The 25,850-nt window shown below is 41.8% G+C and overlaps 1 protein-coding gene across 1 annotated transcript in view; it reads left to right on the top strand.

The window, feature by feature from the left end:
* slc9a3r1b (SLC9A3 regulator 1b) overlaps positions 1-18,894 on the top strand; it is a 28,083-nt gene extending 9,189 nt beyond the window's left edge. The window contains exons 2-6 of the mRNA XM_031732617.2: positions 9,719-9,895; positions 12,460-12,613; positions 14,541-14,584; positions 17,418-17,537; positions 17,627-18,894. Coding sequence (XP_031588477.1) covers positions 9,719-9,895; positions 12,460-12,613; positions 14,541-14,584; positions 17,418-17,537; positions 17,627-17,764 — 633 coding nt within the window. The 3' untranslated portion in view covers positions 17,765-18,894. The remainder of the gene's footprint in view (positions 1-9,718; positions 9,896-12,459; positions 12,614-14,540; positions 14,585-17,417; positions 17,538-17,626) is intronic.
* Positions 18,895-25,850: the final 6,956 nt, after the last annotated feature.

Raw genomic sequence — 25,850 nt, 5'->3', positions numbered from 1 at the left:
AATTTAGAAGATTGCTTTTCTTAACTAAGTGTGGCTTTAATAATGTGACGTAGCCCCTTGGCATGTTTTGAGTGATAACAATGAGCTGGAATTTCTTTTTTTATGAGGCCTTGAGCAGTAGCCTCCAGGCTTTCTGAAGGTCTTTCAAAGGTTTTGTTTTTTTTAAAAAACATTGGATGCTCTTTCACTCATTTTCAGTCCAGTCCTTGTACCTGACCATGTTCAGACTAATGTGTATATATATTTTTGTTGTTGTTTTATTTATTTATTTATTCATTAAGCCACTTAACACCAACCTAAGTGACATTCTGGCCACTTTGTTACTACCAAGAAAAACACATCATTTGTTTCCATTTCTTTAGCTCAGTCTACGATTGATATGTATATCAAAGATAACACACTTTCATAGGCTTAAAATAGCATTTTAGCACCAATGAGCTGATTCCAAAAGAGCTCCTAGCTGCAAACCTGGCATATCTCAGCAGGGTGTGCAATGTGTGCTTGAAAAATTTGAGGAAAGTGGACACACTGGAGAGGGACAAAACAAAACAGAAGAAAGAACTGGCAGGCCTAGAACAGCATCTAAAAGTCATGTCCTTAAGAAAAAGGAAAAATGTCCTGTTCTTCAAAAAGCCTGGAGAAATATTTCTGACGACTGTTAAAAAAAAATGACAAAGCTGCACGAGAGAGTTTGTGTTGAAGAACAGAGGTGGTGATACCAAATGTTGACCTTCAAACTCGTTGTGTTTGCGCATGTTTCAATAAATCACTGGACCTATTTCCCATTTTCCTACAGCAAAATAAAAAGATTAGTGGTGGCTTGAGACTTTTGCACAGTACTATACAGTCTCATGTGGAAAAATACAACACACTGAATACATGAGATGAGACAATGTAGTTCAAAATATTGTCCCTAGCAGCCTGTCCTCAATATGTACTATATAAGGTGATGTCATCGTCATGTGGCTTCCACTCAAATCTGCATGTTCTGCTTTGTTAGAGCCAAATTTAAAAGTAAAGCCTTCTGACACCTTTTTTATGTTCTATATTTACTCCTCCCTTCCTCTTGGTGCATTTTCTTATAACCACATCAACTGCTGTGTATGGATGCATATTTGTACGTGAGAGGTCAGACTTGGTTTGTTGGGCTCGTGCGGCGCTCAGGTCCGCAGGGGTGGAGGGTCAAGGACAGGAAGACTGGCTGAGGAGATAAAAACCGTGTTGATTTGCGATGGAACAAACCATCTGGCTGATCTGATGCAACTGTGAGTTTAAAACTGAGGACTGATGGGTGGATGAACAACAAAAACCTCTCGAGCAAAGCCAGAACCTTCACTTTAACATTTTCAAAGATGCTGAAGTGAAGTCTAGGCCCCTCTGGTATCTTATCAGTGCGTGTACCCCTGCTGTGTTGACTGACATTACCGTTCTGTTTTCAGGACTTCCCCCTAAAGAGTTCATTGTAACGGGAACCCTCTGTAAAACCTTTCTTTGCTATCTTTTGTACAGCTAGTTTGTCCCATCCTCAGATGGAAGTGTGGGGGACAGTAGGGTGCTTTGTTCAGCTCTCCGCTTGCCTCCCAGCTGGTTTAATGATCCAGCTTGAAACCAAACGCCCCTATCCTGCCTGAGAGAGTGGTGCGCTCCATACACTCAAGAGGACAAAACTTGTGCCGTGGTTAAAAAGGAACCAGGTTTGCATCAAACATTAATTAAGTCTGCCCTTGAGGCTGTTGATCTCCGTCAGAAACTACACATGACAATCACAAGGAACCGGGAGGTCAGCAGTTTGTCGCGTCACTGTGTAACCACGATGCCTGGCAGCGTGTCGTTTTAGTGCTTATTAGTTATGCTGATCAAAGAGGCCAAACTGGAAGAGCTGCCCCACTCTTAGTAAAACGACAGGGGGTATGAAGTAATCAGCAAAAAGATGAAAGAGTGACTGCTTTAGATGACATCTGCATTCAGAGCCCAGCTGAGTGTGACAGGTTGCAGTTGATGATTTGCAGGACTTGAGTTTTATTGGATGTCATCAGCAGTCGACAGCAGCTGCTTGGGTTGGAGAACAGTTTATGTAATAGGAAATTTCAACATGCAGCCTTTTTTTCTGAGTATGCGAAACAAAAAAAAAGAGTAGTTGAGTTGCGCAGGAATGACACAAGCCTACAGTAATAGATGGTCCGGCATGTGTGCTTCTTTATTGAGGCCTGTAGTTAGACATCAAACACTGGCTAAGTGCAGGGAAAATATGAAGTAACTGAGTGGCAAAGCTTTCTTATTCTCACACAAACACACACATAGAGACTGATCGCTCTTTCCAGCAGCTCTCCTCTGTCAAACAGCATCTGAACTCTCTGGGCCGAGTAAGAAGGCGATAAACATGATGTATGGGTGTCACCGAGGTCTCTCAAAAGATCCAAATCACTCAGTCTGGCTTGTCACTCAGCTGTTGTTACCTCTAAGGTAAAAATGAAGACTGAGTGCCTCCTGATATTTAATCAATTTTAGTTATTATAGAAACTCCAGGGCTCTGTAGATGCCAGTGTGTGCCTGCTGCTTTTTGCCAGACAGAAATATCTTGGCCACTATTGGATAGATTTCCATACACCCCACCCATCCCCCCCACCCCCTCCCCTCCAAGTTGAATCGTAATGACTCTGATGATCCCCTGACTTTTATTCCAATGTCATCATCAGGTAAACATTCCTGTTTGTCCAGTACTTTGTTTTTATGGCTACACACTGTAAAACTAATGCCGTTCCCATCGCACTCATCTTTACAATATGGTGACCGTAGCAGAGGCTTACATAGACTGTACTTAAAAAATGGACATAGCCCCTGTGAAACCACAGATTTATAGCTTCACAGGCTTCTTTTATTTGTTTGTTTTGTTTGTTGTTTTGAAGCAAGAGGTTGACCATATTTGGACTGGAAGGTGGAATGCTATGGTGTCAGCTAATGCTAAGAAGCTTGGTTAGCAAGGAAGATCCACAAACTGTAGGAGTGCATTGCTTAGACAGTCCTAGAAACTGATTGGCAACTACTTGGCAACGAATGGTGGCTAAGGAGTAATATTTATTTCCTGACCAGTTGAGTGGCTGCTGAAAGTTGCTGGCAGTCATGGCATGAAATTGGTTGCGAAGAGGTATAAAGTGCCTCTTGGTAAGCATGATTGGCTTGATCAGTAGCAGGATGCTGCGGTCACCCGTAGTTTCCATGGAAGATACTGACTTAGCTTGAAAAAGTTCTGTTTCCATTACACTTTTTCAAGTTTGATTACCGCTCAGTGGTTAGCTGACGAGTGTCAGCAACTTACATTCAAGCTACAGGTGACCATAAACAATCATCATCTTTTGTTGCAGCACCCTCTTTCCATCCAGTTTCACCCAAACTCTAGCAAACACCAGACAGGGAATACTAACTTTTTCCCTAGTGATTGAAGGTTACCAGGCGGTAACTAGCTGGCCTGGGGGGCATAATATAACACGAAAACCTCCTTCATAAAAACACACACACTTCTCGTGTGAACTGTTAGTACTATTAACATCACAACAAGCAATAATGTTTGTAAGATAATAGCATTGAAAGGGCTCTAAAGGCACTACTGTCACACTGACAAGAATTACAGCAAAGAGTGATACTGTACATGTCATCCTGTGAGTAGATCACCCTTACCTAAACCCATTATAGGGCTTGATTTGAATCATAACAATGAGTTTGTACAAAACCAACAAAAAAGTCTTATAATGTCCTCCAATAACACACTGCTCCAGCGAGTGACCTTTAAAGAGTTAATTCTATGTAAGTGAAGTGCGCTTTTCATATAGTTTTTTTTATTACAGTGAAAAATTACTTTCAGATAGCAAAACAGTGGCTATAAACTTTTTTATTTCTTTGGGGTTTTAACATGTAAATGTATGGGAATTGACTCTTTTTAGATCCGGACTCAAGTGGCCATTAAAGGAACTGCAGTTTGTGCCGTTTTGTTTTTAAGTTGCTTGAGTAACTATTGCCTACTTAACATCAGCTAACATCTAATTTAACGTTTGCTTCTACAGAAGTATGAGCACAAAACCATAAGTTTACTGCGGTAGTTTGCAGTTTCGTCCCTTGTCTCGTGTGCCTGTTTAAGTTTCTTTCATATCTAAATAAAACTTATAGATAAGAGAGCTTCATTTTCAGCATCATCTCCTCCCCGTGTGATTTTTAAGTGCTGCCTTTTGTTCACTCAGAGGCCTGTGAGTTGAACTTTGCCATCATGTCTTATCTCCTGGTTATCACAGCTTCCTGAGGAAAGCCAGAAACAAGTCTTAAAGAGGGCCACGCAAATCTGGGTGGGGGGATCTGTTAAAAAAGCTCCATAAGAAACCTCTAAAAGCTGCTGTGTTGTGAAGCAGCCGTGTGACTCAGAAGTGTGGATTTGGAATATTAAAATGGGACCTCGTATTGTCTCGGAGTTATTGGTATTCAAAGCAAGATAGAAGCTGCTCTCTCGCACACTCTCACACACGAGTCGCCTGGAAGAAGGTGTGTGAGAGTGAAAACCAGCCGGCAGCAGCTGGGAAGCAGTTTTTTTTTTTCTTTCTTTTTTTTCAATAGAGATTTCTCTAGATGCAAACAAATATTACGCAACTACCTTCCTACTGACAAAAAATGGTTTGGCTTTGTGTGGACTGCCCACTGTTACTTAACTGAGTATTGGTGCTGTTTCAGTATCAGCGGCTACAAGTGGTTTAATAACTACTAGATTATGTGAAGTAACTTGTTATTTTATCACGTTTAAAAGTCAGCTCATGGTCAGTTCGATCGCTTATCAGAAATTATGTCAGTGTTTTATTGCTGGAAATCACAATATGACGTCATACCCGCTGTGAATAACCCTGGTATCATGGGATGTATCAGTCCCACCCCTGTGTTGTATAAACTTAGCATGTTTGTCAGGTTTTCCTATTTGCCCTCCTTTCTTCCTTCTTTTTTTCAGCACAGGTAAAGTATAAAAGTATAAAAGAAAAAAACAAACAAGCAAGAAAAATTAGGCTTTTATGGAAATGGTTTCCACAGCCTTCCTATATGTGTGCAGCTATTCCATCATTCCTGATTTCTATGCTGTGTGCACACTACAAGTGACAAACTGATGCAGTGGATAAGCACAGTTGCCTGCATTGCCACATAGCCAACATACATGAACATAGGAACACGTGACTGCAGACTGAAAGGAGTTCGAATCTGCAGCCGGTTGCTTCTGCACAGATAGCAGGAGGTCAGATTGGCTCTTCTTGGCATTTTAATGAAAGTGGTTTCATTTATTAACATACGGCGGCACATCCTGGTGGCATTTCTGTTTCATGCTGAGAAGTAAAGGCAGCACAGGGGGAAGCATACTGAGGAAAGATGTGTCACCATTTCCTGTTCGGCACTTCTCTCCTTAAAGGGAAAGTGTGTGTCACTTGGAGAGTGTGTGTTCATCTTGAGACACACTTTTTTTTTTTTTTTTTTTTTGATCCAAAGAGAAGTTGTTTACACAACAGAAAAACTTGCGTGTCGTTGACTGTAAAGTGACAGTGACAGTCATCTTCATGATGGCAAAACAACATGACAAAGTCATAAATGAAAATATTGGTAGTTAGAGAAAAGGACCTTTTTCAGGGGTGTGATGATGTCATGTGTTTCACATTAGGAAAGGTTAGAAAATTCTTTGGCTTTACTGTAACCAGGCAAAATCTGAGGAAGCAACACGTGAAGAAGATGTAATCAAAGACTGTATATGATAGACGGCTGCCATCATGCCCTCTAATCCTTTTTTCTTTTTCTTAACCCTGATGTGACGGCAACCTGCCCTCACAGGATGAGAGAGGCAAGGTCCACTCTGGACATGAACCTGTCACTCAAAGCTGTCACGCCCCCATTAATACTTCAGTGTAAACAGGTTTAAATGTCATGACAGGGACATCAGCTGTGAAAACTAGGAGCCTGAGTACTTTTGTTTTTTTATTCAATTGAGCTGAAAATGAGGATTTTTCTGTGAAACTGTGTGTTTTAACATTCCAGTATATTGGGATTGTCTTGATTTTAGAGCGATTGTTTTACTTAGGCATTATTTTCCTGTCCTGGAGGTTGCTTAAATGGGCTGTAATAGTGAAACTCCCCATTCCTTTAGTGTAAAGAACTTGAACCTGATTTATCTTGATATAAGGAAGAAGTGCAATTTCAACAGTACATCTCAGTACCTTTGAAACTACTTCATCATAAAGAGATACTGAAAGTAATCTCTTACTACTATCATTTACAGCACTTTGGGCTCAGTTATAAGAAACAAATTTAAAATTGAAGAGAAAGATTTGAAAGCTAGACTGTCCTGTAATTATAACACAGAAATTGTTTGTTAATTCACAGAAATGCCACCATCTACTGGAAGCTTTTTCTAGTAGATGGTGAAAAAGAAAACAGTAATTTCTCTGTCATTTAATTATTTATCGATTACTTATTTACTTTGGTTTAGTATGAATGGTCATGGTGGAGGTCTGTATCAGTAGGCAAAGCTGTTAAAGTTATGAAAATGCAGTTAAAAGTCCTCAATTAATCCCAGCTTTCACATTTTTCTAAAGCCGTGGGCCAGATTGGAGTCTTTACAGGGCCAATTCTGGCCAGCAGACTTAATGTTTGACACCTTTGCTTGGATTAATTTATTTTTCCTACCACATATTATGTGCTTGGACTGGGAAGTGCCCTAATCCAAGTAAAGTTTTACACAGATGTTCCTAATCTAAGCTGAGCTCAGGCCAAGAGCGAGTCTGCCTGAAAGGGAAGACACAGCTTCACAGTTCAGCATATCGCTCTGATTTAACCACGGGGGTCAGCTGGTTATACTGGGAAGAGCAGCGGTATGAGAGAGTGAGGGAGTTTACACAACATGCCATGAATGTTAAGTCCTGTGGGTCCAGCGTATCTGAACCTCATTTTGTAACCGATCATCAGGTGTTATCAGTAGTGGAACTGATAACAAGTAATATGAGTGAAGCGTAGCAGCAGCATAATCACACACACACACGCACACATGCACATTTGGCATCTTCAGTTGTCCTCCTGGCTTGTGTGTGTTCAGCAGATTCCACAGATTTCAGACCCGCGTGGAGATTCCTCGGCCCTCCACTCCTCTCTGATACAAATCCTCCCTTGTTGTTCCTGCCAGAGACTCTCTCGCCCTCTCTTCCCTAAGCAGGAACTGCTAATGTCAGCCAGAGCACCAGATGATGAGATTCAGGCCCATCTGACGCTTCGATGTGTCTGAATGACACTCGATATTTTCACCCACTTTTGGGTTTTTTTCTTTTAAATGGCACATGGTGAACTGAGTGACTGTGGATCACACAGACTCAGAGCTCTTACATCCAGTAGATGATAACTTGTAATCACATTTGTGGTGAGAGTCAGCCTTTTTATACAGATAAAGCCTCTCTGTGCCACCGCACAGAAGCACAGTGCATGGAGCTCTCTTATTCAGGATTTCAGAATGAGGGAAGGTCAGTAATAAGAAACGCCGAGCCACCAATTCAGACACGGTCTCCAATTTTCCCTTTAGTCGCTACTTTTAAATGCCTCTGTTAGATTTATAGGACTTGTAAGGGAGGGCTCACTCTTCCTTTTAGCTTGGGTGTAACTCTAGAAGATAAAGGTTACGCAATGCGCGAAATTTTTTTTGTGTAAGTGGTTCGCAGCGTGATGAAACTGTTGCTCTTATCGGGAGCACATTTGATCGGTAGCGTGCACGTTCTGCTGCACGATGGGGCTCTCGAAAGAGACAAAGATGGCCAGTCTGCATCACTGATGAGAACAGGCAGTGCAGTTTACAGAAGTGCCTTCACATTTCAGACGTCGTTCTGTATCTGCTACTCTGTGTGGTGTGACGTATCCTGTTTTGTTGCGCTATCTTGTATCTTGGTTGCTTAGTGTAGACACATCCTGTGGAGGACAGTTTCTTGCATTATTCAAGTGAACATTATCCTTTAACGTGTATACAAAACGATTACTAATGGAGTGGAAAGGAAATGATAAATATGTGTGTTTGGGGCTGACTGCCAGTCGACAGATTTTACACTATTAGTTTAACGTGGAATGACGGTGGTAAATATTGAGTTTGAGCTACAATTGTTTCTATTTATGATCATAAACTCTTACAGCTCACAGGCATACACGATTCTCTTAATCTTCTCATCTAATGTTATGATGGAAATAAAAAGGGAACATTTTCCCCTAATAGTTTAAACTGTGCTTTCAAAGCAGACGCGATGTTGTAATATAAATGGTATAATTCTGCAGAAATGAACCTTTTTCTGCTTCAGCACACAAACAGCTCGCAGGAGGCAGCTGTTTGTGTGCTGAAATGAAAACTCATTTGTCACAGGATGCATTAACTCTTTGTTGGAGTCGTCGCCTGTTTCCCTGAAGTGGGCAAAGTTCCTGTGCTGATGAACACTGTGCGGTGCACTGTTGTCAGATCACATGATTTCTAGGACGTGGAAGTTCCTTGTTTTGGAGCCACCAGTGTTCATAGTTTCCTTTTTAATTCCTCTATTTTGTATATAATTTACATGAATTCAGTTCCTGTTTTTTTTGTCCTTTAGGTTTTAATAGGAAATATGTGTCTCTTGACATGAAACATGTTTCCCACCTGGAAAATCGATGTTATCTTTTTTCAGGTGCTTTATGTAGGGGTGGCGGAGGTGGGATGCATGCTGGCTCAGAATAATTGGTTTACATAATGCAGTGAAGTCATTCGGTGCTGCTGTGGAGTTTTATTATGAGAGGAACTGTTGAGTCAGACTGCCTCGGTTATTATCATGTCCACTGTTCAGCGATGTTTAAAAGGGATTTTAATCAATAAGGCTTCTGCAAGAACTTCCTGCAGAAAAGCGAGTCATTCATACCTGATTTTTATTTATAGAGCTGGCTCATTGTCTTCCAGCGTACAGTTGATCTAGGGCGGGGGAGCACAGCACAGCCGCTGTGATGTGGAGGGAGTGTCGGGTCAGATTTGGTCACGGTGACAAAGATTACCCTGACCAGTGCTCCTGTATGTCGCTGGTTTGACCTCTTTGATGACAAAGCCTTTAAAGTTCTCCTTTTGCTAAATAAAGAAACTGCTTCATCCATGCAGCGGAAGGGAGGTTCTGGGACCGAGCTCCAGTTTTGTTTTTTTTTTCTGAATGACAATATGGCTCTAACTCTTCCTGCCATCCCAGAAACAGGACAGGACATGGGAGAGAGGGGAGGCGGTCAGAGGTCAACACCCAGCTTCCATTGTCCTGCAGACCCCGAAATGAGTTAGGTTGTGGACCGGAACCGGTCCCTTCCTTAGAGCCACCCCCCTGCCTCTCTCGGTTTTTCTCGAAAAACCTTCCCAGCAGACCTCCAATCACATGCCTCCGAGACCCCTTTCCTTCCTGTTGAGCAAACAGAGTCACGTGGGCTCAAACAGCGGCTGTAGTTTACTCTCGATTATCAAAATCACAGCGGACAACAAACCAGCATGCAGCAGGCAGCTGCATGTTCAACCTGGGCTCTATATTCATGGTTAATGACTCACTGGAGCTCTCTGTGATCTTTGTGCCTCTTGTTCTTGCTGAACAGACACCCATGGTGGAGGTATTTTCATAAACATGTTGGTATACCCTGTGCATGTCACATGCATGTTGTTTACATCCGATGTCTCTCCCTCCAGGAGCAAGAGGTGCGCGCTGAACTGCGGCCACGTCTCTGCGTGATCCAGCGAGGCACCAGCGGATATGGCTTCAACCTGCACAGTGAGCGGGCGCGACCGGGACAGTACATCAGAGCTGTGGATGAAGACTCTCCAGCAGAAAGGGCAGGCCTGCTGCCCAAAGACAGGATAGTAGAGGTAAAGTGAGAGCGTGCGGGCTGTATCTCAGTAACATGAAACATTTTTATCTGCTAGGAACAAAAAATATTATCCGACTAGTTTTTTTAGTCTGAAAAAAGTCTGAAAATTTTTATAAAGAGGTGCCAAATAGTTACAAAGTGTTTTGTTATTCATGAGAAACAGCTTATTATGAGCCTTTCAAGCTCCCTAAAAATATCCCTGCATTGTATCCTGATTAGTCTGCCATACTTCCGCTCCATACAGCCTCCACTGTTTTTCTTTGTAGTTGGATAAAAATAGAGAATAATTGTGCAGCGTGTAATCAGGCCTCACCTAAAGCCTGGTTGGAGATGGAGTCCTTTGTTCACGTTCAATAATTCAAGTTTTTTACCTCATTTGTATTTTAAATGTTTGTCATATGTGTTGCAATCTTTGTAAGTATCATTTTCCTCTTTGCCTGCTCAGCCGTGGAAACCCTTGCCGTGAAGCTCCCAGTACAGTTTTTTGTGCTGATGTTAATGTCTGACCTTTTACACACTATCAGTGTAACTGTGCATGGTCTGCCACTTTGAGGCTGAGCTGCTGTGGTTTCTAAACACATCCACTATGCAGTAATACCACTTAAAGCTTGTCGTGAAATATCTAGGAGGGAAGAAATTTCACAAACGAACTGCCTACAGCGTATGCAAAAATGAATCTATGTTTCAAGAATGGAAAATAACCAATTACATAAACAGACTGGTTAACTAAAAAAAAAACTAAAGCTGCCTTCACACGTGAACTCCCAAAATCCCAAAAATGTCAGGAGAACACGGCCATCAAACACGGCCTGAAGCAGTCTTTCTCCTGTGTGCAGGATTGCATGAGGTCATTTCTTTCTCACTGCTGGAAAAACTTGGTTTGTTTTTAGGACAGGGAGCCTGAACAGATCATGAAGGTGGCAGGACACAGAGCATTCACTCGCTGTGAATTCACTGCACTGTTACCTGTATTATTTTCACATCAGTGTATTTTAGTGTCATGCAGACTTTGCGTGATACTAACATGCATCATTTTTTTAAGGTTTCTCCCTGACCAAACCTACCATACCCTGCAGAAAACGAATCCAAAAAAGTGCATGCAGATCATTTTTTTCTCACCTTTATTTGCATACCCATGCATGAGCCTGTTTCCCACTCATTAGAATGATGTCACACCCTTATTTATCATCTGCATATGAAATTCTGTTTGCATTCATTTTTATGAAATGTAAAAATCTTATCAGCTGTAAACAATCGGAGTAAAGGAGCCAGGCAAAGGCATAAAAGAAATGATCAGATCGGCAAAAGCAGACCTTTATGCACTGCCTAGGCAAAAATAATAATAGCCTGACAAAATAAGTGCACACTAAATTATTCACAATGTCGCTTGGGAATTATGCACGAGGTACCCACATTCTCACCGCACGGTATTCCTATAAATGAGGTGTTGTGAACACTGCACTCAAAACTGAAGCGGTGTTATCGTTTCCAAATGTTTACTGTGTGTTTAGGGGAATATGATGTGAACTAACAGCCGCCGTGTGAGGTCTTTGGTCCTTCAGAGGGCTCGACTGTAACGGCCTCACACTGAAATAATCGGCTTTTAACGAGGCCTGATGTCGGTCTGCCTCATTAGTGAAGACACGGGCCTCTTTGTATGATCTGCATAGTATAAATGCAAAAAAAATATATATACAGTTTGATGAGAAGCAAGAAAAAACATAAGGTCCGAGTGAACGGACTCTTTCTGGGCAGTACTTAAAAACACTATCAGAGCAAAGTATCGTCTTCTGATGTGAAGGACGCACGCCTCCTCTCTCTCCCTTTGAAAGTGAATAGAATTTATAACACAGTAAAGTAGAGAAGGATTAAAAGGACTACAGGGTCTGCATGGGAGTCTTTAGAGGGGCTTGCAGTCCCTGAGAGGTGCCCCAGACAGCCACACCACCCACTGAGGTCCGGGGCTTTGTGAGGAGCCGACAGCCATTGTTACTGCTGTTATTGGCCGAGCAGCTATTGTCCGGCTTCCTCTGTAGGACTGGCTTTGACGTGCAGGTCCACCCTGTGACCTAAACGCACACACACACACACACACACACCCTTCATAGTTCACATGCTTTCCCATAGAGATTTTACACCAGAGGACTCAGCTGGTCTTCTGGGAGACACGTGACACTTATACCAGACTTAAAGGGCAACTGTCACAGTGACGTAGTAAATAGGATTTATAAATATATACGGACATATATATGAGAGATAATGGAAAGTTTGAAGATTCTTTTGTAAGCTGCTGAAAGTTTGTGCGTGTGCAATTGTGTGTGGACACACAGGATTTCCTGTTCTGGAGCCTTTTGGAAACAAAGCGATAATATTCAGAAAAAAAAAAAATTCCTGACAGTGATGAAGTTTGTTCACTTCTGTGTGGGAATAAAGATGGACAACCATGAAAAGCAACAATGGGGACTTTTTTTTTTGTCGTGTTTTGAAGGGTTTGCAGTCGAGCTGCAAAGTTTAAATATCTCATTCATCTCTCTTTTATTTTTGTCTTTTTGTCTTCTTCAGGTGAACAGTATGTCGGTGGAGGGTAAGACGCATTCAGATGTCGTCGCTGCCATTAAAGCCGGCGGGCACGAGGCCCAGCTGCTGGTGGTGGACCCCGAAACGGACGCCTTCTTCAAGAGGTGCCGGGTCACCCCCACCTCTGAGCACCTGACTGGTGAGAAGACGATTTCATCCTCATTGTGAGGCTTTACAGTACAGAAGGGGCGGAGCAAATGAGTGCAATAGCTGCTTTATCAGACATGTTCTGTCTTCCCAAACCAGCAGCACATTAAAACCCCGCTTTTTTTTTTCCTCCCTCTTCGCTCGTTTTTTTGTCTTTATTCTTTTGCCAAGGATCACAGAGAGACAGAGATGCTGAGCCACTTCCTGATATCTCCTCCCATGTTTTCGATCTAAAAACATCAGCCTAAGCTAACAAGACTGAAGGCTTTAATGCTAAAGTCTCTCTTCTAAAGTTTACTATTACACGGCAACTTAAATAAACCACAAGTGGATCGTTTGACCCTCCCCACCCAAAAAAAAAAGTCAGCACATTTTTTCCTTCATCAGAGGAGTAATAGCAATAATATTTAAATGTAATTACAGGCATGAGAGATGCCTCTAATTCCTTAAGGCATTGCTCGAAGACTTTCTTTCCTCAGGACTGGGTGTACCCACCCAAGCCCCCAGGGGGAGCCCTAGCATAGCCTGTGACCCGGGGTCCCTCCCCGGTGCAACAGCTGGTCCTGTGGCTGGCTGTGGCTGGCTGTGGCTGTCTGTCTGAGTGCCACTCTGCCACAGGAGATCCCACATATTAACATGATGCCACTGGCTGTTGGCATGGCAAAAGCCTGGGCACGCTCAGTGGGGAGGGGGTCAGCTGTCAGGGCCAAGGTCCTGAGTTGCCAAATCTTGTTGCTGGTATATATGACAAACCTGCTAGAGATTAATATGCATCGCCTAGTTTAGTACAATTCAGATTGTGTTTAGTCTGACTAAAAGTCCAAAACCCAAAAGATACTCAGATTACTTTAGAGCATCACAGCAAAAAAGGAAAACTTTAATTTAAGAGGGAGAAACCATCAACTCTTTGATATTTATGTTACAAATGACTTAAATTATTATTTCATTACTTAAATCTCTTTTGCACCTGATGTTTGTATTAAACGTCTCATGATTATTTGAGTTTCTTTGTAAAATGAACTTGAGTAAAAGCATAAAGTGGCATTAAAATGGAAGATAGGTGAAATTTAACCACAGTGCTTAAATAATCATAGTTGGTTTATTCCACCTTTGTGGTCAGACCTAGTGCAGGATTAAAATAATAGCGCTCTACAGGAGAAAGATTCCACTGAGGTGTTTCCCAGGTAACTGCCTGCACTTCACTTCACATGCTGCCCACTCAGAGGGCACCTGCCTACACAGACTCTTCGTGTCAGCGCACACACACTCTCTCACACTCACACACTCACTCAAACACACACACACACACACACACACACACACACACACACACACACACACACACACACACACACACAATGTAGCCCCGCTGGCCAGCACCTTTTGTTTGGTTTCCAAGGTGCCGGCTCCAAGTGGCCTCTCAGCCTGGGGCTGGATCTGTATTAGGACTTGGAGAGGCTCCTTTCAGAGTCAGGGGTGCAAACACGCTCACACACAGCAAAGACCTGAGGGCTCAAATCTCAGATTAGCTCTGAAGGAGCAGCTGATAGAAGCTACAATAACAAAAAGGCAATTCTTGGCTGTGCAGAGAAACAGAGGGATCGAAGGTAAGGGTGAGAGATGGGAATGTGGTTTGAATCTTGTTTGTGGGGAAAATGAATAAACATGGGGAAAATGTTTGACTTCAGCTTTTTGAAAGATAGCTGATCAGAGGAGGACCATCACATAGAAGAGATGGCCCACTGGTGAATTATAGATGATCTAGAGCAGGTGCTGGCGAGATGAAAGTTGAGCTTAAGAGGAACTCTTGATCTAGGAAAGTGGAGGACAGAAGGTATCATGACAGTGGCAGGCCAGCAGGCAGGGAGCCTGAGAGCTGATGCTGATGATTAATAGTTGCTTTATTTTGTTTTTGACAGGTCCGCTGCCGGAGCCCATCGTTAACGGAGGGATGGAGGAGAAGGTAAGACCCACCAGAAACACTTAGAGGTTTGCTTTAGCAGGGAAAGGTCTTTTTTTAGATTCAAGAACAAGAAGTGCTCCTGCTTTAAATGCTCTGTTGCTCTTCATGTGCTGCTTAACCCAGCGGGCCAAGGCCAGGCGAGGAAAGCAGCATTCAGCTTTTGTTTCGGAGTGCTGCGCCACACGAGAACCGATAGGCTGGTGAAATGAGTTATTAATCGCACTTTCCTGTAATTGTGTGTGTAATTCCTGTAGAAAACTCCACCCAGTCAGCCACCATTAACTTCAAATTACTTGCAAAAGTTTGACAGAGTAATGTACAAAATAAAAATCCTCCAATAGGATTTTTTTTCCCCACGCGCTTTGGGTTGAGGCGTGGAGAATGTTTAAGCTTCCTGTAAATCCCGCCGGAGGATTGGGTGTAATGCCGCTGAGAGGCAACAGTCAACACACTCCCAGTTAGACAAGAAATCCGTTATTCCCTTTGTTACTGCAGAAAAAACGCTGTGCTTTACACCGAAAGCCACGTTTGCTTACTCACACAGCTTTGTTGTACCTGCTTACGTCTCTCTAACATCTACACCACCCACACATGACACAGGCGGAGGAAGAACTTTGAAACTCCACACAGGCGCACAGTTTCTGTTAACTGAAATACTGGAGAGCTTTTAGTTTGAAGTGGAAACAGGAAATGTTGAGTCTTTTATAAATGGTATCTTTAACAGAGTGGCCTCGGATCAAAAGTAATTAAGCGCCACCACAAGGAATAAGAAATGGGAAGTAGGAAACACGAACATTGTTCTTAGTCTTTTAACTTTTATTGTTTAAAAATTTCAAATCCTCTTGTGACTGCTTTTATCTTTACTGGTTAAGATGAGGAGTAATAAAGGAAATTTGAAGTCACGGTGCCATTGAACGTAGCTAGCAGGTACCAACTGTTTTTAAGGTGGATTGTGGTATTTCATGTTATGAGGAGCAATCAACACACCTTAAATACCATTTTATAGTGTGTGTGTGTGTGTGTGTGTGTGTACATATACGTATATATGTTATATTATATATTTTATACAGATATTTATATATATTTAAAAGGTCAGAAATTAAAGACATTATTAAACATAGATAACTGGGCATTGTGTCATCTGAGTGAGCGTGCGCTATGAAGCCTGGTTTTGCAAGCCAGCTCGACAAAATCTTAAAAAACCCTGCTGGAGATGCCGGGTTATCAACATTCTCTTTGGAGCCAGTCTTTCTGCTACAGCCACTGAAAACTGGTTTTAAGCTCAACAGACCAACTACACTCACTTCATAGACAACCTCTCTGGGTAAACGCTGCAGCGGGTGGTGCCACCAGCTTCACCTCTGGCATTAGCTTTATTTGCTGCTAGGTTGAGACATTTAACCCAACTCTCGCTAAAGGAAACCAGATCTGCCAGCTGTAGATCGGGATAGCTGTTTTTTCCCCGATTTCAGTCTTTATGCTAAGCTAAGCTAATCAGTGACTTGCTTTACTGAACTACTATCTCTGGCTCCTTTTCACATCATTTCTTTTGTCCTGTCAACATCCCATCTGCCCCAACTGGTCGTGAAGATGGCTGCCCCTCACTGAGCCTGGTTCTGGCTTCCTCCTTTTTAAAAAGGGAGTTCTTCCTTCCTACTGTTGCCAGGTGTTTGCTCAAAACGGTTGTCTGATTGTTGGGCTTTTCATTGTAAGGTAAAGATCCTACAATAATACAGAGAAAAGCACCTTGAGGTGACTGCTGCTGCCATTTGGCGCTGTGTAATGAGTGGTTTCAGTATTCCAGTAAATTTAGGAAAATATCAAACTATTCCTTTGAAATTCCACTGTGTGTGTGTGTGTGTGTGTGTGTGTGTGTGTGTGTGTGTGTGTGTGTGCATGTGTGTGTGCGCGTGTGTGTAGCTGCGTCACAGGAATGCTTTCTGAGGGCCTCTCAAGTAACCGAGTCTTTCGTTCCCGTGTGAATACCTTAGACTTTTATGTAAATCAGGCGATGACTTGAGATAATAGCCGGGCTCGGATGAAGAGCACAAACTGAAAGAAGCTACTGTGTTTAAAAGCAGCAGCCTTTCACTTTGGGCCTTTTTCCAAAAACGTTCAAAGTGAAGCCCGACCCTGGACTTCCAGTCAGGATCTACATGTGCTGCGGTGAAGTTGCATGTTCCACGTATTGTTGCGTAACAAAAGGTCGAAGAGCTGAGAGGGAGGGGGGTGGTGGGAGCAAGAGGTCAGAGAGAAATCGTCACGGAGGTGAAGGGTATTTTTAGTGGCCTGTAGAGCAAAAATGCAGTCAGGATTTACAGGCTTAGTGCTGATTCTTCCTGTTATGCTGCAGCAAGGGTTAGGGTTTAAAACTCATGCACGCTGCTGGAAAAATGAGGGAATGTTGAAAGTTTTAACCAGGAAGAATTTCTCAGGTTTCACCTGTCACCACTCTTATCAAAACAAAGATTCACTTTGAGATTTTACTGATTAGATAACATTTTTTGCCCTCAGATATTTCCAGAAGTATTAAAAGCATCTCATGTGTCACTAAATCGAACACATTTAACAGTAAGAATTGACCTCAGAGCTGTGAAGTGTATTTAGTTGTTTTTACTAAATGTATTTTTAATGTGTGAAAATCTTCTTGAAAAAGCTGCAACCTGTTTGTCATTCATAGGCGGAAAGTACCTTTTTTCTTAATAAGGGAAGAAATAACTCTAATCCAATGCTGCCTCCTAGTGGTGAGGTTTGGTATTGACAGGAATGTTGGGTAAAAGTTGGAATTTTACAAATCTTCATCAGTGATGCTCACTGGCGTTTGTGTTTGCAGGTGAACGGCAGCGTGGCAAAAGAAGCGACGAGGGACTCGAAGGTGTCCGTCAGCCCCTCCCCGTCCAACGCCTCGTCTAACGCCTCGCTCACAACCCCGCCCGCAAACACCCCGCCTGAGGTAATGCCACACAGGACAGCACAGAGTGCAGCACTCACTCTTGTTAGAGTTTCCCTGGTTTTCTTACTCGCTTGCTTTTCTTTCAACAGGGAACAATCACAGACGCCATCCCGGCTCTCAACCTGACGCTGCAGCAGGTCAAAGAGCTCGCCCACCGGAAACGCTCCAACAAGAGAGCCCCGCCCATGGACTGGACCAAGAAAAACGAACTCTTCAGCAACCTATAGGGCACATCACCTCACCTGAGACACACACACACACACACACACAAAGCAATCAGACAGATTTTTTTTAATAATTATTATTATCTTAAAGAAAAGTTCCAGCCTTTGGGTAAATTATTCCTTTTATTATGCTCTTCATGCTATTATAACCCAGATATTATGCTATAAAATGTCCTACTAAAAAGAAAAGTGCATATGCCAATGAGAGAGAACTGCATGTGTGCGACCATGGCCATGTGTGTATGCGGGTGTGGGTTATTTGAGCTTGTGTGGATCCAAGGAGGGGGGCTAAGATTCCTTATCGGCCTTTTAAAAGTTTATACTAATGTTTAAAACACTGAAGTGTCTTCTGATAAAACAGCGCGACAATCAATACATTTCTCTCTGTTTTTGGGAGCAAACCTCTGGCAGTAGACCGAGTTAAACTGCTTTTCATGTCCTTAATTTCACTGGATTTCTTTTCTTTTATCGGATATCACCATAGAGCTCTGTCTTCTCTAATTATTTCTTACATTTTGGGAAATGCTTACTGATGCCTTTTAAAACTGGAAATTGCTGTATTTTAAAGTGTGTTCTATTATAATATATGTACATATATCATATATCATGTATATTTTTTACGCATATGACTTAAATCCCGCACTGTAACGAACGTGGTCTCAACTTTAACCCTTTGTTGCAACAGTGTCGTCCTGCCACTCGACCATACCTGCGTTCTCTTTTATAAAATGTGAACTCCAGCATATTATTAGTGTAACTTATACCACCCTTATAACCATTATTGTTACTGTGAATGACTGCTCACACAGTTCACATTTTTAGCATACTGAATATTTTTATTGGAAATTAGAAATTGTGAGTTGTTTTTTTTTTTTTTTTTTTTTTTTTACTTATTTCTGTGTTAAGAGCTATAATTGTGTAGGGTTTGGATGATGTTCATAAGAGGGAGTGGCTGCGTGTCTTTTAGACTATATGCATTTGTCCAGTATTGATAAAGGCTATCATTTTAATGACTGAATTATATGAAGAGTTTTTGTAGTTTGTGTAAGCAGTAAGAGATTTCTATTCTGTAATGCGTCGATCATCGCAGCGTTATCCTGGTCTTTGAGAATAAATAAAAGTACTATACACTGTGTGTGTGTGTGTGTGTGTGTGTGTGTGTGTGTGTGTGTGTGTGTGTGTGTCAGCCACAACGTTGCCTCCACCATGTTCATATACTTTAAATCAGCCGTTTCTCTTCTACTTTCCCCTCCACATCATCTGGTAAAAGATCGTCTTGGTTTCGTTTTCATTTGCTGAAAGAATTTTCTCCCTTCTCAATTTAAGTGTTCATTTTATTTTGGGTTTTTTTTTTTCAGTCTAATGATGAGCTCTTATTAAAAAGTAGGAGCGTTGAACAACAACACTCGCCTCAAGGCACTTTATATTGTAAGGTAGACCCTATAATCATATGACCCTCTATGAGCAAGCACTTTGGCGATGGTGAGAAGGAAAAACTCCCTTTTAACAGGAAGAAACTTCCAGCAGAACCAGGCTCAGGGAGGGGCGGGGCCATCTGCCGCAACCAGTTGGGGTGAGAGAAGGAAAACAGGACAACAGACATGCTGTGGAAGAGAGCCAGAGTTTAATAACAAGTATGATTCAGTGCAGAGAGGTCTATTAACACATAGTGAGTGAGAAAGGTGACTGAAGAAGAAAAAACTCAATGCATCATGGGAATCCCCCAACAGCCTGCACCTATTGCAGCATTACTAAGGTAGGGTTCAGGGTCACCTGGTCCAGCCCTAACTATATGCTTTAGCAAAAAGGAAAGTTTTAAGCCTAATCTTGAAAGTAGAGATAGTGTCTGTCTCCTGAATCCAAACTGGAAGCTGGTTCCACAGAAGAGGGGCCTGAAAACTGAAGGCTCTCCCTCCCATTCTACTTTTAAATACTCTAGGAACCAGAGTGTTTGTAAAATTGTGTGTAAAATATCTATAACTTGTAAACAGTTTATATAATACTTAAACCCCAGCAGCCAGATCAATGGAAGAGTTTAGCAGCATATAAAATAGTGTCATCTGCATAAAAATGTACACTCTGGTAGAGATAAAATTGCATGTGTACAATGTGAATAAACAAACCTTGGCGTTTAATCAGAAAGACTCATATTTTAAAAATACATAAATAAAATAAAACACAATTTTAAATATAAGCGTGATGCTTTCAGTGTCCTCATTTCCTCAGATAAAGTTTTCTGAGATTTTTGATGCCATGTTTTGCTCATCGGTTACTACCTTTTGCTCTCCAACTGTCAATTTAAGTATTATAGCCTACAAGTCAGGACAGCAGAGTGGTGTCCGAGCCACTCGTCTATCCTCCATCATGTCACCGTGTCTCCAGCAGCTGTCTCTTACTAATGGCCTCGACCTTTCTGCTCTTCCTTTATAACCCCACCATCATTATCACATCTCACTGTCACACCCCGAGCTGTACACTTTCTGTCTCTAGGGTTCAATTAACCTAATTGGACTTCATGACACTGATGGAGGGTGAAATTAGGTAAAATGATGACTCGGTAAGGATACATAATAATAATAATGATGTTTGTTATAATTGCCTATTAAGATTAAACAGCAGGGTGATTGTTACAGCAACAGTATGAATTCTGCTCGTATAAACTAGAAATACTTTGAGTAACCACATAATGTCTGTGAAACTTTTTATTAAAGAACTCTTTAACCTTTGGGGGCAACTAAATAGCTTTATTGTGCAAAACAAAAACTAGGAATTTAAATTTAAGGACATCTGATATCCACTCTGATGCTAAAGTTTACACTAATCGTAATAAGAGAGCGCTTTATTTGTGAGTGTTGAGAGTGGAGGACAGTTATAGCGCTGTATGAAACTGCAGCCAGCAGGTGCTTAACTTAGCATTAGCACATAGACTGGTGTATGTGTCAATTAAACAAACAAAGGATAATATATTAAATGGTAAGCAGTTACACGTGTAAGCAGTTTCTAGTCTTAACGTTTATGTTAAAACAAATCTTTTATAGCACTCTCAACAAAAACAGTGGATTTTTCTTACTAATGCTAAACTGTACTAAGTTTATAATAGTTATAAAACTGATTTTTGGCACCAGAAGCTTTCTGCTGTAGTCAAAATGAACATTCAGGACTGTTAATGCTGCTGTGGGACCCCCACCTGAAAAAAACCCTCTTTAATTCACCCATCTATAACTTATGCAACAGCAAATTGAGCTGTTTTTATTTTGTGTTGTTGTTTTTTAGCTGCCTTTGTTTTCCTCTGCTGGTATTCTATATAACCATGTTGGAAGCTGAGTGTATTCATTAGAATCAGAATGGAAGTTGAAATAGTTTCTATTCTTTTAGTCTCGTTTTATATTTACATTAACAGTGAGTTTTAGTGAGCTTTGTACAAAATAGTTGGTAAGAATCTCCTCCAAAGGGCTACTTTTTTACTTTGAGTACATTTCAGAGGTTTTACTTTTTCATTTTTACTTGAGTAAGAAAGTCAAATCTCTACTTCAACTTTTGCTGCGGTAATTGTTTAAAGGAATTTCACCTTTATTTGATAGAGTACTGAATCCATGTACAGACAGCCTTTCTAGAGTATCTGTACTTGTACCTAATTGACACCCGTGTGTACTTTTGCCACCTCTGTCCAAAGATGCAGCAGAAGCACTGAAACACAGACACTCAGTTCCTAAATAGCACAGAGTCGGATAAATAACTTGTCTTTTGTTACTTCTGATTGAGTCCAAGGACTAGGAAAGAAGAACTGAGTGTGCCGCACTCCTATAATCCATGTTTTATATTTTACCATCCAGCACCTGGAGGCTGCGTAAACTGTTGGTGCTCATGTTGTCTTGAGGTTAGTGCATGCATTAAAGGTGGGAGGATAGATCCAAATATCAATAGCATTGATATCAAGTCTGGTATCAGATCAGTACTTGTGCAACAGGATTGATACTTTTTTCTGTCCCCATAGTTCAGTGTGTTTCCCAGTGAGTCGTAAATGGCCTGTATTTGTATAGCGCTTTACTAGTCCCTAAGGACCCCAAAGCGCTTTACACATTCAGTCATCCACACATTCACACACTGGTGATGGTAAGCTACATTGTAGCCACAGCCACCCTGGGGCGCACTGACAGAGGCGAGGCTGCTGGACACTGGCGTCACCGGGCCCTCTGACCACCACCAGTAGGCAACGGGTGAAGTGTCTTGCCCAAGGACACAACAACCGAGACTGTCCAAGCCGGGGCTCGAACCGGCAACCTCCCAATTACAAGGCAAATTCCCAACTCTTGAGCTACAATCGCACAATTGTGTTAATTATGGGGTTTTTTTGTGGAAATGGAAAAAAATATACTTCAGACATGCACTAGAAAATGTCTGAAGCTTTTTGTGTTGACTGTCAGGTCTATTTTATTTATAGTGTACAGGACATTTAAACAACAGAAGCAGACCCAAAGTTCACAAATCCCTCCAAAAAAAGCTGAGAGGTGTGTTTTATTGTGTTAATAAATTATTACGGAAAATAAAAAGCACAGTGACTTAGTGGTTAATTAAATGTGTTCAGAATTTGCAAAGTGACGATGATTCATCTCATAAATCATGACACACTGCTCTACTTTACATTAGCACAGGTTAAAAGTATCGGTTGGTATCGACAATATTTGTTAATACGAAAATTTGCAGCATCTTACGTGTGATGTGAGCATGGAGGTTTATTGTGCAGTACTTGTGCAGTACTTTGAGCTGGGCAGTGTGTTCGGGAGAATTTACCCTCTTCTCGTGATGCTGCCTTTTTCACAGCCAGATGCACATTTTAATTTCACCAGAGAGCACTACATGCATCTTTACAGCAGGCGCGTAAAATGTTTAAGCGCCTCGGGCGATCATTACAAACCAGCTGCCAACTGTAAACTCTCCGATTTCCGCACAACAACCGGAGAAATAATAGCACATCTTTTACGCCGCTCTTCCTGTATTAGCACACTGCGATAAAGATAACGACGATGATATGAAGACGAATGGGGGGTAGCGATAATTAAGATGATGAAGGGCAGGTGTGGGTTGAGCGGTGGACCTTCACAGCTTAGGTGCAAACACAGGCTGGTTGCTAGACAACCGTGTCCTCCAGAGGGTCCTTGTAAGGCCTGGAGCTGGGGTGAGACAAGGGGTCAACACAACCCTACCTTCAAACCCCACAGCGCACTAAAAATAGACTAGGATTTAGTGTGTGTTTAAGAGAGAGTACAGTGGAGAAAATTACAGATAAAATCTAAGCTACATGGAATAAGTGACATTAGCTGTGTGGAGGAAGATGGAGGAGGAGGAGGACGTTTTGGGATGAGCGAAGTCTGACGCATTAGCAGAGCAGTGCGTAAGGCTGCTGTAATACGAGCTTTTTCCTATCTGTCTTCTCCGAGAAAGCCTCATCCCCTTCTGCCTTACTTTCCTCATGCACGCACACTCACACTCCTTTTATAAAAATACCCAAGGACAATCCTCACTATTAATAGGAAGTGTTGTCAACTGGCTCTGGAGAAATGGGATCTGCTGTTCAGCTAACTATTTTTGCAGTCCTTTGTAGTGGTGACCCCTTGCACTGTCAATTACATCGTTAATAATGCAGATTATTAACGACCCTATAACCTGTTTCACTTTTTAAAAACAAAAGTTATTTTGCAAAATGCTTAAATATGGCATGTGTGTTATTATTATTATTATTATTTTGTTCATCATGAGCTCCCTCAGTAAGCTGTTCCAGAGCTCATATTATTTACTTGGCTCATCTTTCATCACCGGGCTCTTTTGGTTCGATCACCAGTGCAGTAATTGAGCTCCACGCATACTGCAGGTGATTTAGAGGCCTCGGCATCGACATACAGTGATCCCGCAGTCAGCTATTCCCCGATGCTGACTGCATGTACAGTAAATAAGCTGCAGTTCACCGCTGACAACAAACCACGTGTGAGAAAGTTCTGATTTAATTTGTTGGCTGTCTTTTAATTTCTTTGAGCTGTATGAAAGTAGTAGACAAGTGACATGCAGATAGACTTGTCCAGATCTCTTTTAATGTTTGACGCTGTATCCTCCTGAAACTGCACAGAAAAGCACTGCCTCAAGGTAATCATTTCTATGTGGATGTAGCTCAGGAGGTAGAGCAGGTCGTCTACCAATCCTAAGTTCACTCGTGTCTGGCTCCTCTCCTTGGACAAGATACAGAACCCCGAGTTACCAAAGCACAGAGTGGAGTATGTGAATTTTATGTTAAAAGTGCTTAGGCATAGAAAAAGGCTCTTGTATAAATGTGTGGGTGAATGAAGCTTGTAGCAAGGAAGTGCTTTGAGAGCTCAAATAGAGTAAAGAAAAGTGGAAAAGTACCAACCCATGCATAAATTCTCACATCATTGTGGAGGAATGTTGGTCCACTCTGCTTCCCAGCATTACTTCATATCAGTGAGGTTTGCAGGCAATGGTTCTAATTGTCGTACCACAGCATTTCAGTCAGGTTGACGGGCAGTTGCAACAGCCTGATTCTTTTATTTTTCAGCCATTCTGCCATAAATTTGCTGCTGTGCTTTGGGTCATTAGCCTGATGCACAGCACAATTTTAGTCAAGCTTTAGCTGTCGGCAACACACCAAGAGGAAAATCTTCAGCTCCAATGTGAACTCAGTGTTGCTCTGTGGTGCAGAATCTCTAAGATCATTGATATCTGCCTAAGAAAAATGTACAAGATTTGCAATCACAACCTCTGGGAAAACCAAAACAACCTGTGGTGGAAGAGATAAACAGAAGTAGATGGCAAAGGATAGGACATAAGCTGAGGAACCAGGCAACAACATTACCAGACAAACCCTGACATGGAAACGGGCCATGGAGGCAGGCCAAAGCATACACAGTGGAGAGACCACCAAAAGGATACCGAGAAATTGGGATACACTTGGCCTCAGATTAAGGTCATGGCTCAAGACCGAGCACTTTGGAGGACTTCTGTCGACTGCTTATATCCCAAGAGGGGTGTGAGGCATAAACAAGTAAGTTTAGCTGTCGGACAGATATCCTCACATTTGATTCTAGAATACTTTGGGATACAGAGAAGTTCACGGTTGACTCAATGACTGCAAGATCCTGTAGCTAAATAACAAACCCAAATCCTAACCTAAACTGAGCCCCTATGTTCTCTTTAGAGAGAAGAGGCTTTCTTCTGTCAACGCTTCCTAACAAGCCATACTTGTTCAGTGTTTTTCTAATTGTACTGTTGTTCAGTTTATTTACAAGTGGCTTTATAATCCATCCCAGATTAATGTGCAGCCAAATCTGCTGTTCTCAAGATCATTGCTGATGTTTTTCCTCCTTGAAATTTTGTTAAAACACACCTGAATTCTCCAAAACTGCTGCTTTTCCTGATGATCAGTTAATCAGGTGCATTTGATTAGCAGCACCTGGCTGTCCCTGACCCTCTTAATTCCCATGGAAACAGTAAGGGTGCGCTTAGTTTTTCACATCTCTGATCTTTTTTCATAACTACTGTATGAATTATTGAGTTGTCTCCGAAACCTGATTGATAAGGCGATGGTGACTTAAGAAGTTCATCCTTTATGCCAAATTTGAAGAATTTCTGTGAGACATTCAAGAAATATTGGTCCATAAAAATGGTCGCCAGTGTGCGGTAATAAAAAATCAGAGAGTAATTGTAAACTTAAATTGTCCCATTTGTATTAGCTGACTTGGATGATTGAGAGAGAGAAGCTTCATCTTATTAGTTGGATTATAAACAGCTTATTATCGTTAAATATTACAAGACAAAGCTCAGCAAAAATACTATACATACTGGACTGTTTTCCAGGGATAGTTAAAATAATGTGCAACTGATGAATAGTTTAATAGAGTGTGTGTGCCTGTGTCTGTGTCTTTGTGGCTGTGTGTCTGTGTACACCAGGAATAGGGCTTGGGTTGGGAGAGTACTTAAAGCTTAGCACCATTCCAGCTAAACACCTGTCACACACACACAAATACACACACGCTTGTTTGTGCACTCGCAATTGCATCTTGGTGCGCACACTTGTCCAGTG

Source organism: Oreochromis aureus, linkage group 4 (genome assembly GCF_013358895.1).
Source record: "Oreochromis aureus strain Israel breed Guangdong linkage group 4, ZZ_aureus, whole genome shotgun sequence".
NCBI lineage: Eukaryota > Metazoa > Chordata > Actinopteri > Cichliformes > Cichlidae > Oreochromis > Oreochromis aureus.
The sequence above is the reverse complement of the archived record's forward strand: the minus strand, read 5'-3'. Positions and strand labels throughout refer to the sequence as shown.